This window comes from Trematomus bernacchii, unplaced genomic scaffold (assembly GCF_902827165.1).
Source record: "Trematomus bernacchii unplaced genomic scaffold, fTreBer1.1, whole genome shotgun sequence".
NCBI lineage: Eukaryota > Metazoa > Chordata > Actinopteri > Perciformes > Nototheniidae > Trematomus > Trematomus bernacchii.
In genome coordinates, this window is record NW_022987582.1 from 313,577 (window position 1) to 329,587 (window position 16,011).

The window sequence follows — 16,011 nt, forward strand, 5'->3', positions numbered from 1 at the left end:
GGTGACAGCATCTGATGGTTCAAAGGCTTCTGAGAGAGATTCATCCACATACTGCGGTCGGTCAGCTGGCCGGTCGGTCTAGCACACACGTAGGGGTGAGGGAGGTCGATTACAGTTCTGCTCCCAGCCTGACACAGTTTGGGAAAACCCAGATCAGAGGACGAAGTAGGTGTAAAGACCTCAGAGGCCTGGGAACGCCTGTAGCTCCACCAAAACGAGGGGCCCAGAGAGGTGGGGGAACACGCTAGGTGGAAAGGCTGAATAGCAGGAGGGGTCAGTGACAATCCCACAGTGGATCAAGGTGAGAAGGTATTTGGAAGTTTTTGCCTCATGATCTTGGAAAACTAAAGTGGAGAGCCAGATACTGTGATGAGTTTTCGGAGTGTTTGGAAAGTTCCAGCCAGTTGGCTCACTTTAATGACGTCTGTGAAATACTCCAAAGGTTACAAAGCACGTCAAACACTTATGTGTGGTCACTAAGATTATTTGTTTGAATCTGTGTTGTGCAATTTGGCGCCCCAATGACATTCCTTTCACATCAATCACTTAGTGTACAAATGTAAAAATGTTCAACACACAGGAAATTATGGCCTTGAAAAGCTTTCTGAAAATCTTTTATTCATTTATAGATTTAATTGTTTTGCAGCAAGACAATACAATGACTCTGTTTCATTTGTATCACGCACCATGAACTAATTTTGAAAAATATTTCTGTCCAACCAGAAGCTGCTTCTGTTGTGTGCAGGATGTTAAAGTTAATGGTATATGTTCTCAGTTCCCTCCCTTTAACCCCCCAATAAACAGACACACACACACACAGACACACACTTCCACTCACTTTCGCTATTTGTCATTTACCTCCGTTTATTGCCCACGCCTGCCAAAGGACAAATCAGCGCGTCTTTCGAAAATGATTACAAAGCTTGACAGGTGAGCAAAATGAATACATTCTATTCATATGATGTATGTCTTTCTGTTTGACACACATGTATATAGATTACACATGCAAACTATTAAATGAAAAAAAACATTTTTTTATTTTTTATAAGTGATGATTTGATAATACAAACATAAAATATTATTCAGTGAAATTCAGTTTCAATAACTCTGGTACTATACCAGCTTTGAGCATAATGTGGGTTCGGGTAATGAGTAATGATAACTGTCCTGGTTTCGCTAAAAGCGGTGAAACTGAGAGTGAGATCAAAGGAATAAATGAAAGTTGTCTTCTGAGTGTCCATTACTCACATTTGGTTACCCGCAGGCTTTACATGAGTTTATTGTGCTAACTTCTTAGGATTGAAACTTGAATATGTGTGATTCATCTGACTAATTATAAGTGAAAGGAGTATTTCATGAGTTTCTTCACAGAGTCTGTCTTAGAGTTTCCTGATTTAGAATTACGGAATACTACCGAGACCATCTGTCACCAAAGTATTTAGTGTGGAAAACACTTTTGAGAATTACTGATGAAATCTTGACTGATAAAATCACAATGCAAATTTTTTTTAAGGCGGACCTAAGCTTAAAAATAAAAGTGTTATATTCTTTAGGTATGCCTTACTGTGGATCATGGCATTACATAATACAAATTGCACATTTTTCTCACTTTGACTCAGCGTGCTTTTGCCTCGAAAAAAGTTCATCTACCATTACAAGAACATGCGCTGGGCAAGGGGCCGGTGTGAGACATACCTCTGCTTTGTAGTGAAGAGGCGGGTGGGACCAGACTCCTTAACCTTTGACTTCGGACACCTTCGCAATCGCAATGGCTGCCATGTAGAGGTAGGTGATATGGGTCAAGATGGAGCAGCATGTGAGAGGGGCCTGTTCAGGGGCAAAATAATAACTGTAAATATTTAATTGTATCCCTCCTGTTTTCTGTGTCATCCTTCACCTCCATAGCTGCTGTTCCTGCGCTACCTGGAAGCCCTGTGCCCTGGTCTGTTGGGATGTGAAGGTACTAAGAGGCTCAGTTACTCCATCACCTGGTTCTGCTCCTGGTCCCCCTGCGCAAATTGCTCCATCAGACTGTCCCAGTTCCTCAGCCAGACGCCCAACCTTCGCCTCAGGATCTTCGTCTCTCGTCTTTACTTCTGTGACATGGAGAATAGCCCTGCAAGAGACGGCCTAAGAATGCTGAAAAAAGCTGGCGTGCAGACCTCAGTCATGAGTTACAAAGGTGGAGGCACAAATTGGTGTTTATGTGGAAGAGATATAAAGATAGAGCACATGTACATGATTCCAGATTCAGAAACAAATGAAAGGTTAAGCAAACCGAAAAAAGCCATTGTTTTCTTAATCATGGATGTAAAAATAAAAATGTGTTTTCCCTCTCTCTTCAGACTATTTCTATTGCTGGCAGACCTTTGTGGATTGTAAACAGAGCAAATTCAAGCCATGGGAAGATCTGCACCAAAACTCTGTTCGCCTTGCCAGAAAACTCAAACGCATCCTTCAGGTACATTTACCCGACTGAATGTTTTGCCTCAAACAACAGGATTAAATCAAACCAATGATTTGTTTAAAATGCTAACACTGATATTATTCTCTCTTTCTTTTTAAGCCGTGTGAAACAGAAGATTTCAGAGATGCCTTCAAGCTTCTTGGACTGTAAGAAATACATGTGACCTCCTCTGGTGTCACTTCTAAGTTTATATAAACAAACATGTCTATCATTCACTACAACTGCTAAACTGAGAATGATAAAAACTGAGAAAAAGCTGCTTTCAAGTTGTGCCAAGGCTTGCAAGGATGAGTAGCTGCTGCTTGCTGTTTCTGTAGTAGGATAATTTGAGGTGAAATAAAACAATGAGATAATATCTTGTGTTGTGTTGTGTTGTTGATGTTAACTTATCTAGTTCTTGTTAGCCCATCAGCTTTTCAAAAATTATTGTTGAACTATAAAGGAGTAATTGAGAGTATTGTTAAGGATTGGCCTCAAATTAAAGGTGTTCTCCAGTGACAAATAATTGCCCTTGCTTGCAATTTGAAACAGATTTAAACAAAATTCACAGTAAAAGAACACTCATTGACACAATGACCTGGGGAAAAACAACCACATTCTCTATGATGACTTTGAATTAATTAGTGGATATAAATGGTTCTAGTTTTTGATTTTTTTTGTTGATATTCAAAGCTATAGGTGCATAGTAGAAAAATGCAAGTTCCTAGTTACTGTTAACCGCCTAAAGACAAAGAGGAGTACACAGGTAAGCTGGAAGTTAACTTTGCTTTATAAAAAATGTTGTGAGAGAAACATATAGGGAACAAAAAAAAGGTTAAAATGAAGCAGATACCCAGATATCTCCTTAACAACAGCCCAAATACCCGTCCACACAGCAGCGTTAAAAAATCTTGGAACGCTTCTGCCCATTCACTTTGAATGGGGTGACGTCACTTTGCCTCACTTTTCGCCGAACTGCATTGTGGGCAGCAGAGCGGAGATTTTCAGGATTTTCAGGATTCAAAGTTGAGCAATGTTCAACTTTTGAAGCTGAGGTGGAAGCGTCAGCCAATCAAATCCCGTGTATGCAAATCTGACAGTTCAAGCGCTAGCCAATCAAACCGCGTGTATGCTGGGAGAGACATACCGCAGGTCATTTCCTCATATTCCAAAAAATGGAGGAGAAATTAGCGGTAGGGAATCACCCGGTGCTTTATGACCAGTCCCTATTTACCTACCGGGATATAAACCGGAGGAGCCAGGCATGGAGGGAGGTGGCAGAGACAGTGGTAGGTTTTCGCCTGTTTGGGGAGTTTATATCCAGTTTACTTCGGGCTTTTTTGCTTCGTATGTCGCGGGCGGGAGATTCATGTGATTGGTTGTTGGTGCCTTGCTCGCAAAAAATCCCCAAGCTTCAGATACGCCCACCTCCAAGATTTTTTTAACGCTGCTGTGTGGACCCCGCAGCCACTAAGGGCCCCCTAGCAACAACAAAAAAAAATGAAAAAAAAATAATAATCTCAGTACACCGTCGCCGTGATAAGTATGTTTAATTCATTTTGTTAATATGCCTAGATTGCCTACTCTCAAAGTCATGTATTATATTATTGAGTCAAGCCAAGCCAAATTACATATACAACTGCAACGAAAGTAACAAACAGAATGCAATATCCTTTTCAATTTCAAAGAACACAAATTGGGTTATATACATTAAAGGGCCCATGTCATGCTTTTCCGGTTATTACCTGTCCCCTTGTGTGTTATGAAGGTTTTTATGCATGTAAACGGTCTGCAGAGTCAAAAACCCTCAAAGTACACCCTGTAGCGAGTAAAACTCTAACACAGAAAAGACCTGTCTACATGCTGCCCCAAAACGCCTCGTTGGAGATTTCTCATTTTCCATTGTTTGCTTCCTGGGTTCTGTGACGTGTGAACACCCAAATCAACAGCAAATGACCGGATTGGCCCAAATGGACCAATCCGTGGAGCACCTCACACACCAGGATCCCTTGGCTAACTAACAGGGAGTCCCCATTGACTTGCATAGAGCTCCCTGAACGCTGGTAATAGACGAGTTGGGATCGCGGAGAAATGCTCTCCGCAGACCCATTCTCACAGCGTTATAAACCTTTTTCTTACTCAATATCAAGCCACACTTATTGTTTTTACTTCGGCTGTGAGTGTTTGTGTGTGCTCAGGATGAGTTTCGCTTGTTCTCGCTGTATCGCCGGCCCGGAAACCTGTGCGCTCCTCGCAGCAGCTCGCAGCAGCGGCTCGCAGCAACAAGCCTCGCAACGTCCCGACCAATCAGAGCACACTGGGCTCACAGGGAGGGGGGGGGCAGGAGCTCCAACAAGTGAATACCTGGTGAATACACATACTATACAGAGATGCTGTATGAGAAACCAATGTGATTTTGGAAAATTGCACAATTTAAATCTATTCTAGTAGACCTCAACAATGGAAATATGATCAGTAGAAATGGCCATGACATGGGACCTTTAACAAATAACTATAAAACAACAATACTGTAGAATAACAAAATGAATGCCGTGAATAAACCGAAATACACGTGTTGAAGCGGTTCGCTGGCTGCTGATTACTACGCACCCCCCCCCCCCCCCGCGCGGGCCGAATATCCGAATATTCGCTGCTGATTACTACCGAATATCCGGAGCCCGAAAAATGGTATTCGGGACAGCCCTAGTACACAATTGATCCTGAGTCCTGTCAGTTAAAGTGTTTCATAGTTAGCTTAGCTAAGCATCAACCTAGCACTGAAATATATGGATGTTATGTGACAGTATTTCTGCGAAAAAGTCAGCTGAAATGTCGACAGCATGTTTGAACGTATTTGCAGCAGTAAATGTGGCTGTTTGGCCACTGACGTTGCCATAACAACACCTGAATTTAAATGTGCAACCTCTTTTTGTGACAGATTTTTGCATGAAATTATAATTCTTCTGAATGATATTCCTATTGACAGCTAGTTTCTATGTGAACATTATGAGATGGACAGCCAAAGAGAATAAATGAAAAAGAGTTATGAAATACTATAGGACAAAACAAGAATACAGTTTAAAATATCCATAAAGAAAAATCTGTTTACAGTTCTGTTTTATATGGGTGTTGAGAGATGTATCCATAGATCTCTTAATTTTGCTCTCAAAGTGGACCTATCATGCTATATTTGAATAATATAGTGTAGGACCATACCTATATAAGGCATATTTATACTTTTTTCAAAATACCAAACAGATCATGCATTTTAGCCATGCCTCATTTTGCTCAATTTGACAATTTCTAGCTCTTCCTAGCAAGGGCTGATTCTGTGAGAACAGCACCATCTACTGGCCTGGCATATGTACTACGGCGTCTCCAGCGCTTTCAAACGGCAATGGCCGTGGCTGTCTCCTCCTGATCGGTGGAGTTGGCCCAATAGCCGTAGCGCCACTATCCTGACGTCAGGACAGTGTTCAAATCTGGATCAGTTTTTATCAGATCCGTTGCAGCCCCTTTTTTAGAGATTTGGGTATGGAGGAAAATAGAGAGGGTTGTGTTTTCTGACACTTGGTGAGTTCCCTGGAACACCGGGGACACATATTCATGTATAAAAGACGTACAAAAGTGCATTTTGCATGATAGGTCCCCTTTAAATTGAAGGATGCCCCAGGACCCCCCTAGAGGCCCCCGGACCCCCCTAGAGGAGTTTTAGGTCCACGGTGTTTACATACTTATTTATACAATATGTGTGCTTATGCTAACATCATAAGACAAAAGTTGGTTCCGTGTTGTGTGTAGTGAGAACGCGCTAGAGTGAGGGGGGCCCCCAAAAGTCTAGGGCCGGCCCTGCTAATGGGATGTCACTTTTGCTCTGACTTGATGCAGGCTCAAATGCCATTTCATCATTATAAAGTAAACAAACCATGCATTTGTGTAATGTTTATTGAATGCCTCTTTAAGAGCATCACAGCAGCAGAGAGGCAGTTGTCAGTGCGCATATACACCGTATATTACGGTCACGGAGCCGTTAATGCCGCACAAACACGCCACTCACGACTCACCGTCACTACCACCAACGACGGCGTTCACCGACCGAGTAAAAGTCAAGATGGCGACCGAGGGTCAGTCCGAGTACGAGTCGGTCCTCTGTGTCAAACCTGAAGTCAACGTTTACCGAATCCCACCAAGAGCATCCAACCGGGCTATCAGGTGAGGGGGGGCGGCGAGGTTTCTCACCCAGCATCCGCGAGGTGCAGCCGTTAGAGGAGCCGTTGCCTCGGCGACCTACCTACCGATCTCATCCCATAATTACGCAGGCTCAAGCAACGGTGTTTTTGTGCCGGTTGTTTTTGCTGTATTAACAAGGTCAACACGGATAAATAACAAATGGCTGGGGTTAGCAGCTTCACTGCGTTGGCCCACCAGTCAGGATAAGGGTTGGTTACCCTGTCAGTGTCAGTGTGTTTATATGCTGTCGTCCGAAGGGCCCATCAGAGGATACATTATGCTTACACTGCTTAAAAGTGATAGCATAGGACAACAAGCTCGGTAACCTTATGTTGCCTCAAAGATGTAGCTTGTCCATCCTTTAGTAGAAGGCAGTGCAGAGCAGCATCCCTGAAGCTGTGAAGAAGTATTGCTTAAGGACACTTCAGTAGGGTCAATGTTGTTTTTAACATAGGAAATGAAAGACAAATTGTAGTCCTGGCCCACTTAGTGTTACTTGTTTTTGAGTGACCACACAGGCGAGTTGCTGTTGTGTTATTGTAAAGGATGACATTTAATTGTTTACCCCATTGTTCATTGGCTGCTGCTGCAGCTGCATCTGAGAGGATCTCACACCAACCACACAGTAGCACAGGCCTGCTTCCCTTGAGACACATGATTGGTTAACCAGTGATCATTTGTACAGTGAGTAAGGGGTGATGATGTAATTTTTCAGCCTTAGGTCTAATGCCTTAGTCATGCTCTGCTCACATAGAAAACAGACAAAATAGAGCTTAAGTGTTGAAAGAATCCCAACAGACATGTGCACCCAAAACACAAATCTCCTGTTTCTCTTGCCGATTGTCCACCTCTGTGTCCTCATCACACTCAATACGCCGCTACCGCCACTTCACCTACATCACACTACATCTCCCTGACTGCCTGTGTGTGTGTTTTATGTCCCAGGGCTGCTGATTGGAAGCTGGACGCACCCGACTGGACGGGACGCATGCGTGTCACGGCCCGGGGGAAATTGGTCTTTGTTAAATTGGAAGACAAAATCTCTGGTGAGAGGGAGAAGCAGTGCCATTGTTTACTGGCACTGTTGTCGCTGTTGTAAATCATTTCACTGTGTTGGCCATCCCCCTCTCTGTTACTCATCCATTCCAAGGTGACCCAAACCCACATCCAAGTATGCAGTTTATTTTTAAGCAAACAGGGTGATCATTTCTGTCTGTATCACTGCATTCCAGTTATTGGCATGCTTGTTAGCCTCCGGTTATAAAATCTGAATTCTAAAAGTATATTTCGCAAAGCATTTCATGCCCTAATGTTTCTTAGTTGAGTTTTGGCTTAGTACAACTATCAAATGAGTCTCTTCATGATCCAAATTCCAAATGGAAAATATTGTTGAGTAGAAAGTGTATATGCTTTATTAATGTTTGTTCTTGCCTACAGGGGAGCTGTTTGCCCAGGCTCCAGTGGAGGAGTTCCCTGGCCTCACAGTGGAAACAGTCAGTGATTCAAGCCGTTACTTCGTGCTTCGCATCCAGGATGACAGCGGTGGGTAAACTGTTGGTTGACAAGCTGTAAATATTTTGTAAATGTGCTCATAAGTTATTAAACATTCAAACAGGATGATCCAGAAATTGTTTAATTGTAGTGCACATTGTTCATGTCTAGTCAGTTTTTGTTTGCAGTACCTTCCAAACGCTCTGCATTAACCCCAACCTTTTTGTATGTTCATTTCTCTAACAGGCCGAAGTGCATTTATAGGCATTGGGTTTGGAGACAGAGGAGATGCCTTTGACTTCAACGTTGCACTTCAGGATCACTTCAAGTATGCTGCTGCTTCTGTGCTTGTCGCAAATCTTAAAAAATATGTATTTGTTTATTCTGGTTTATGAAACTATCTGACAAAAATGTTTCTCCTTTGCCTCCCCTCGTCTTCTTCAGATGGGTGAAACAGGATGATGAATTTAAGAAGCAGGCACAGACTCCAGACACCACCCCTAAACTGGACCTAGGCTTCAAAGAAGGACAGACTATTACTCTCAATATCGGGGTAACCTTATTTTCATTTTCATTCCCTTAGGGTAGAACCTTTCTGACGATTGAATGACCAAATACTGCTAATCAAAAATTTGTTTTTCTTATGTTATCTCTCCTAAAATCTTAGATTCACTATACTGACAGTCCCACACACACACTCATGCTGTTTATGTATCTTTTTCCAGCAATCTAGAAAGAAGGACAGGTCCCGCCCGCAGAGTTCAGGAGGCTTTGGGCTTCTTCCACCTCCTCCTGGTGGCAAGTTAGCCCCACCTCCTGTAAGATCTACCAATCATAACACACAACCATCTGAAGGAGAAAGTGACACTGGTAGGTAGTTGTTGTGACACTACAAATTGTGACTGTTATCCTTAAATTCAAACAATAATTATTTTATGATCACATCAAAGTCATTTGATAGCTTGTTAATTCAAGATCACACAATAATATACAGTATGTATGTCAAGGTAAAAGGGGAAACATTCATTTATCACGATACTGAGAAAACAACATTTGGAGACAAATTGTTATTCTGTTGGCCTATAGGTAAGCATAGCTCAACCTAAACCAAATATTCAAAATCCGTTTTTGAAAAGTCTAGAGGATGGTTAAACATTGTTACACCAATAATTCATTGCATTGGTCAATATAGAGCAGAGGAAAGTTAATTCCTTGTTGAAAGCTTGTATTTCCTTGGCCCCATTTGGGACAGTTGTAAAGCTGTTTCCAGTGGAGCACTTGTATCCACAGTCTTTACAATGAAAGTGGTGAGTGCAATGTTGACCTGTAGCAATACTGGCCAAAACTATGACAGATAGACTCCAGTTGTAAAATACTGGAATTTTCCTTTAAAAAATATTGTTGCTCCCGTTCTCTCTCGCCCTCTGTGGAATATGCTTTTTCACTAAAAATCAAACAGATTAGGTGAAAGAAGTTTCAGAGGTCAATACCTCAAACCTACAGCATGAAAACTATGTGGATGGCCAGATCAGTATTTCAAAAGATAGTTAAGCATAAGACAATTATCTGACTTCATAGTGGGTGAAATTACGTACAAATTCTGCTTAAAGTTGCTGAATTATCAGTCTGGAACAATCTTTGTATTTACTTTTCAACCTACAGGTTTCTTGCTAGACCTGGACACCAGCAACTCGAACACAGCGGCTCCATCCAACCCCACCACCACAGCCAGCTCTGACCTGTGGGGAGACTTTGACTCTGTATCCTCAAACTGAGGAGGGATACATTTGGTCTATCTCCTTCTTATCTTTCTGTACATTTATGCTGCACTTTTTGCAACTTTTGTTTATTCCCATTATGGGGTCCCGTATCTCTCCCTGCCAAGCAGGATAACCCCCCCTGTTCTAGTTTGTTTTTGTTTTTGTTGGGTCTGTCATAGCTTTTGCTCTTTAGCCAGAAAGACACCCAGACCTCACTGTCTAGTCTTAATTAGACATTTTGAACAACAGTATAGTCTGGGGACCGTCTTCCCTCTCTACTTCAGTTCAGTTTACATTTGCCCATTTGATTTCTGCTTCTGCCTAATTTCTCCTCTCAATGTTTTAATTTCTATCGTAGAGTATACATAATAGAAATATGATCAAGGGAGACATAATCATAAACATCTGAGGATGAAATCTAATTACATATAATAATGAATGAATTGTCTGTACAGAGAATATTTATTTTAAATGTTAGTAGTTTGTAATTATTGTCATTGGTGTTGTCACCTGTTTGCTCTGTTGCTTATTTTATCTCCAAGTCCCCAGAAGTGGGACTGACTATATGCACTGACTGGCAGTATACTCTGTCCGTGTAGTTAGTATTGCATAAAGTCTGCATATAATAACGCAGGGATTGATCAAATCATAGATTTAGGTTACGGGAAGTTTACCACACAATGATTTTACTTGAAAGAAGCTGATTTACAGTCAAGTTGTGCTCTCTATCGCTCTCTAGTGGCATCATTTTGAGAGGAGACGTTAAATTGTGATGCAGCTGTTGAACACATATTTCACTGGGGAGGGGTCCTTGGCACTGTGTGCATTGTTTAAACTCTAAAGCAAAGAGACGAAGCAGAAATGTTTGATGCGGTAGGGTGTGAGCGATAGAAAGTGAGGCATCTAGTGCTTTTATCTTTGCCTCAAGGGGAAACCGAAATTATTTAGTCCATGTTATGTCATCCCTACTCAGCCCAGCTGTTAAAGCTGTGACTGGTGAGTCATTTGGGTCACAACCTCTCTCCTCCTCAATGAATATGTCTGTTTCTGCACCGTCCCGTCAGTCCGGGGAGAACTTTTTTCTCATTAATTCTTTATGGTAAGGTGGTCAGGTGGCAGACCTCAAACCCAACATGTTGTACTGTACAAGTTTGAACTTCAATTCGATGTTAAGATGTATTTATGTTAATAGTATTCTGATGCAGATAGACCAAGCCAGTCTGGGTTTGATGCAGTGTTTTGTTTTGATATTGTCATTTACAGACAAAGAGACGGATTATGATGCACCGCTCCCACATGCACGTGTGTTGTGACAGGATTAAAGTGACAAGTGATGGATGGATGTTGTTTGGAACACAGAGATTTTGTGAGTGTAAAGCGCTAAACAATGTTTGTCAGTGTTTGTTTACTGTTTCAATTGTATGCATCGATCCCAAATGTTACTTGTAATTCAAACTGTATATGTATATGGAAATGTATATGCAAAGAAAAACATAAAGCTATAACTCAGTGACCATACTTTTATTGTTTTTTGCTCCTGAATAACAAAGTGAAAAAGAAAAATCTATAAACAAATAACTCGTGAACAAATGTACTTAAACATTTATATTTTTGGTTACAATAGTGCACATAATACTGGTTGTCAAAAAGTGTGTCTTTCTTTGTACAATGAAATGACTCAGTGCTGCTATAGGTCCATTACTATAGTACCTCAAATGGATCGTGAGCTGCAGAAGATGTGGCCTGTGTCCAAAAACACACAGATGAAATGAGCTTTAATATTCTCACACAAGAGACTAAACATAGATATGACTCAGCGTACGTGTAAAAGAAAGACCCCCAGGTGTCGAGTGGTGAATTTATGGTGTTATGGGCTGTTTTTAATGGCGACGTCCCTGGTTGGTTTGTGTCTCTAAGAGAGGCTCCATCCTCACAGGTGGTCACATCGCCATCCTGGGCCTCATCAGGCCTTGTTTGCCCAGGTTTTGGGGTTGCCACGGCGATTGCGACAGCGTTTCCTATAAGTTGACCTCTCGATACGCCTGGGCCACCCGGACAACTCTCGGCACAGTTCGGCTGTAATGTGCAAAAGACACCGATCGTTTCCAAACTACAATAATATTGAATGCATGATCATGCGTGTTTTACAGTTACACTTTCTCACCTTTCAGATAGTCATCCTGTTGGCACACCGTCCTCACACAGATCTCATTGTTGATCACATAGACACGAGAAAGGCTGCATCACAAACAAAAGATAACATTAACATCATGAGCATTTATTAGATACTTGTTCTCAAATCATTTTTTACTAATTTCTACTTTTACTACCAACACAGTTATGTGACGTTCAAGTTATTAAATAACATTTGCTTTATATTGACCAGCTACAACATTAACAGGCTGCTATGTTGCTTAGTATATTTTGCTGTTAATGCAAATGAATTATCGTTTACAAAATGTCTTACTATTAGCAATATTGTTTATATTCCATCTTCTATCTATAATTTCATCGACTCACTCTCGCACAGTGCTGATGATAAATAAAAGCATTTGTTTTTTTACTGAACATCAACTTTGATTGTTGCTAATTTAGGTATTGAAATTCAATTGTCAACGAGAAATACTTAATGGGAATGAAATCAAGAAGGCAGGACTTATTTGTCACTATTTCTACATTGTGGTGTCATTGCTTTTTACTTTAGTTATTGGTCTTATTCGACTTTGAGTTTCTGCAATATTAATGTGTTTTCAAGAATCAGTCATTGGCAAGACTCGAGTGGGAAACTAAGACATTCACTGTTGACATATAAATTAATTCTGCCTAATTACAACTGGTGTTCTGTAGAAACAAGGCGGCCCACCTGTAGATACAAAGAGCACCGATATATCTCTTGATGGGCCTGTGAACCGAGTACATCCTGGTGCATGGATACATCTCCTCCCTACAGTCTGCAGAAACAAAAGAGACAAGACATTTAAATTGTATCAATCACAATGACAAGAAAAGACCTGAGTGGCTGTCACTCAGCTGTCACTCACCGTTTGGCAAACCTCCAGGTGGATCAGGGCTCTCTGAAAAAAAGGAGAGAAAACACGATCAGATTGGGAAAACATCTTAGCGCTGACCCAGAGCAATGACTCACAGACTGACAGATGCCATGCAACATATAACCTGTGCTGATCTCAAGGTGTGAATTATGAGGAGAAAGGCTTTACCGGTCTGCTGGGCTTGGGCTACAGCTGTGAGAGCTGTGGAACAGAAACCACATGAGGGGAGTGTTTCGCAGCATAAAAACAAACACACAGCGACTCAACCGTAATTAAACAAGATGATTTGTGTGTCCTGTTTGGCAGCGTTACCTTGGAAACTGCAGAGGAGCAGGACCACTGGAAAGCTGCCCATTCCTTCAACTTGTAAGAGGGTGAGTTTTACGAGCTGCAGGAAACCGAAGAGGAAAAGAGTCAGGATGATTTCACAGAGTGGAACTGTTCAATATCCTCACTCAAGATTTTTGTTGCTGTTTATGTTTCCTTTAATCTCCTTGCATGTCAATGCTCACCGGTCACTGTAATGTTTTCCCTGAGGTTCTGCTCCGGCTAAAATCACAGAAAGTAAAGCTATGTTTTGGATATATTATAGAGGAGTGCCTGATGTCATTTTGCTGTGGAATAATATGTTCTACAGTTTATTCATGTCAACTTTGGAAACATCTAGATAAAGCAGGAGCAACTTTTACCTCTGAAAACATGTTGTTCTCCTTCCCTTACTCCTTTTCTTACTTCTCCTTCCCTCTCCCGCCCTGCATCATTCCTCTCGTGATGTGTCAGTGTAACTTTGGAGTCCAAGACATGAGTTCTCTCCAAAGAATGTGTTTTTTTTCTGTACCCCATTTGAGCGCCCCTCGCCCCTCCTCTGGTACAGTCGCACATTCTTTTCCAGCTTTCATTTCATTGAACATATTACTTCAATCTCACTGTATACCATCATCACAATGTCACAAGTTTTAATAATCCCAGAGTCACACATTTGCAATTACTGAATTGAAAAACTCGGCTTAGCTCGGTGCATGCCTCTGTTTATCTCATTGTGAAGGTGACATGTTTTTCATTGCTTTTACTTACTGAACTCAGCATGCAACCATATATCACATTGCTATATAAAATATACATCCTAAAGTTAATTGGTCAATCCACTGAGCATTCACTTTTGCATTTCATGTTTGCATCTAATCAATAGGAAATACCCTTCTATTATTATGTTGGGATGTGAGATAACCTGCACAGTATGACCGCATGCTCCTCTATGTGTGTCCTATTATGAGTTAAAATGAGTGGAAATAAGGATAATTAACTTGTACTCACAACTTTTGCGGTCGTCCACAACGGCTTCAGTTTTATGAAGCTTTTGTCTTCTCTTCTTTCCCCTCCTTCCATCTCCTCCCCCTCCTCCTCCTCCTCCTCCCCCTCCTCCTCCTCCCCTTGTTCTCCTACCACAGTGTTCTTGTTTTGTTTAATTAGTAAAACATGTAGCTACAATCTGAGGTAATCTTTTGAAGAGTTTTTTCCTTTTTTTTAATTGTGCATCTTCTGCAGACATTATATTTGACAGATACATCAAAAATATCAGTGTGTCAGAGTCTCATCACCACGCAAAGCAAAACATTCAGACTCTCCTCCACAAAAAGTTGGGCAAACTCCATCAAATGTGTGAAGCCACACCAGTGACAGTGACGGAGCAATTTGAATACCCGTTATTCTGTAAACACATACATATAAGAGTAACTGTCTTCATTTAAGATAATAAGATAATGCATGCCGTCTTTTTCAAATGATTTGCTCTCTTCTTACACACAAATAATCAGAGACATAAAGCACGGCTGGATGAAATGTTATTAGATACCTGTCACTGTGAATAGGTTGCTAATTTATACCCCTGTAATTATGTTGTGATGTCCTTTTTGTTTTCGGTTGTTTTTATGTGTAACCAATGTACCGCAGGTCTCCCTTGAAAAAGAGATCGTTGATCTCAATGGGATTTTTTAACCTGGTTAAATAAAGGCTACAAAACATCTAATTAAAGTGGGCCTCCAATTTGACTTTTGCACTCTTGAATCTCACCAGCAGGTGGAGCAGTGCACATAGTGTGTGATCTTTGGCCTCCACATTCATGCCATGAGAGGTCAGTCAAATAAAAGTTACTGAGTTGAGAACAGTTAATGCCCTTAAATGAGCCAGGGCCTAAATAATAAGCCCTCCTAACAGGACATCTCTGCTGTAGTTACCAGAGTCGGTCCCATGTTTCTAACACGTTTCAACTCCCAAAGTTATGTCGCACATTGTTAAAATAAAGTGTAAATGTAAAATTTGAATTCTTCATGGCAACCACAGCTTGTTTTATTTAGTTCTAAAACATTGAGTTCATTAATCAATTAGTGGATCAATAGAAAATTCACCCTAATGTTAAATGATTAATCGTTTAGGTAATTTATGAAGCAAAACACCAAATATCCTGTTCTATCTCACCATACACCGAATATCTTTGGGTGTTGGACTGTTTCAACCAAAAAAAAGACGTTTGAATAAGTCACCCAGGCCTACGGTTATTGTTATGAGCATGAGATAAAATATTCATTAGTCGCAGCCATAGTTTAATTCATTGTCACAGGAATTCACTTTGTTCCATTCTGGAGGGAAAAGTTAGTTAAAGGTTAAAAAATAATAGTGTTATTTATACTTTATTTTTCCTGTGATTGCTTTTGTCTAAATATATAATGCATCAACAGATTAAACTATACACAATTTTTACTCACATGCTTTCCTCTCTATATATGTTCTTTAGTCCATTTTGTGAGTAACTGTGCCACATAAAGAAATGTATGTGGTGAGTTGTATGTGGCACAACTTTTACTGGCATAAGTAACCGAAAGATATTAAATCTTGCACAATTGAGTCTCTTTAAAACTCTTCTTCTAACCTACAAAGCACAAAATGGAGTGGCACCATCCTACCGAGCAGATCTTTTAAACCCCTATTGTCCCTCTGGGGGGTAACGCTCCCAGATGGCAGGTCTTTTAGTAGTTCC

General features: G+C 41.0%; 3 protein-coding genes across 3 annotated transcripts; 2 read left to right on the forward strand and 1 right to left on the reverse strand.

Moving 5' to 3' along the window:
* Positions 1 to 853: 853 nt before the first annotated feature.
* aicda (activation-induced cytidine deaminase) lies at positions 854 to 2,810 on the forward strand. The gene is made up of 5 exons (XM_034128018.1): positions 854 to 930; positions 1,620 to 1,785; positions 1,906 to 2,182; positions 2,346 to 2,461; positions 2,567 to 2,810. The coding sequence occupies exons 1-5, from the start codon at positions 911 to 913 to the stop codon at positions 2,615 to 2,617; spliced, it is 630 nt and encodes a 209-aa protein (XP_033983909.1). The 5' UTR covers positions 854 to 910; the 3' UTR covers positions 2,618 to 2,810.
* A 3,671-nt stretch (positions 2,811 to 6,481) lies between these two features.
* Positions 6,482 to 11,440, forward strand: LOC117480056 (adaptin ear-binding coat-associated protein 1-like). The gene is made up of 7 exons (XM_034127212.1): positions 6,482 to 6,658; positions 7,622 to 7,722; positions 8,114 to 8,218; positions 8,414 to 8,495; positions 8,612 to 8,720; positions 8,893 to 9,037; positions 9,830 to 11,440. Exons 1-7 carry the CDS (start codon positions 6,558 to 6,560, stop codon positions 9,940 to 9,942), a joined length of 756 nt encoding a protein of 251 aa, XP_033983103.1. The 5' UTR covers positions 6,482 to 6,557; the 3' UTR covers positions 9,943 to 11,440.
* mfap5 (microfibril associated protein 5) lies at positions 11,436 to 14,356 on the reverse strand. Its single transcript, XM_034127214.1, has 7 exons — positions 14,292 to 14,356; positions 13,290 to 13,365; positions 13,146 to 13,178; positions 12,969 to 13,001; positions 12,791 to 12,878; positions 12,092 to 12,165; positions 11,436 to 12,003 (listed from the first exon to the last, which is right to left on the reverse strand). Exons 2-7 carry the CDS (start codon positions 13,330 to 13,332, stop codon positions 11,891 to 11,893), a joined length of 384 nt encoding a protein of 127 aa, XP_033983105.1. The 5' UTR covers positions 13,333 to 13,365; positions 14,292 to 14,356; the 3' UTR covers positions 11,436 to 11,890.
* Between the last annotated feature and the right edge of the window lie 1,655 nt (positions 14,357 to 16,011).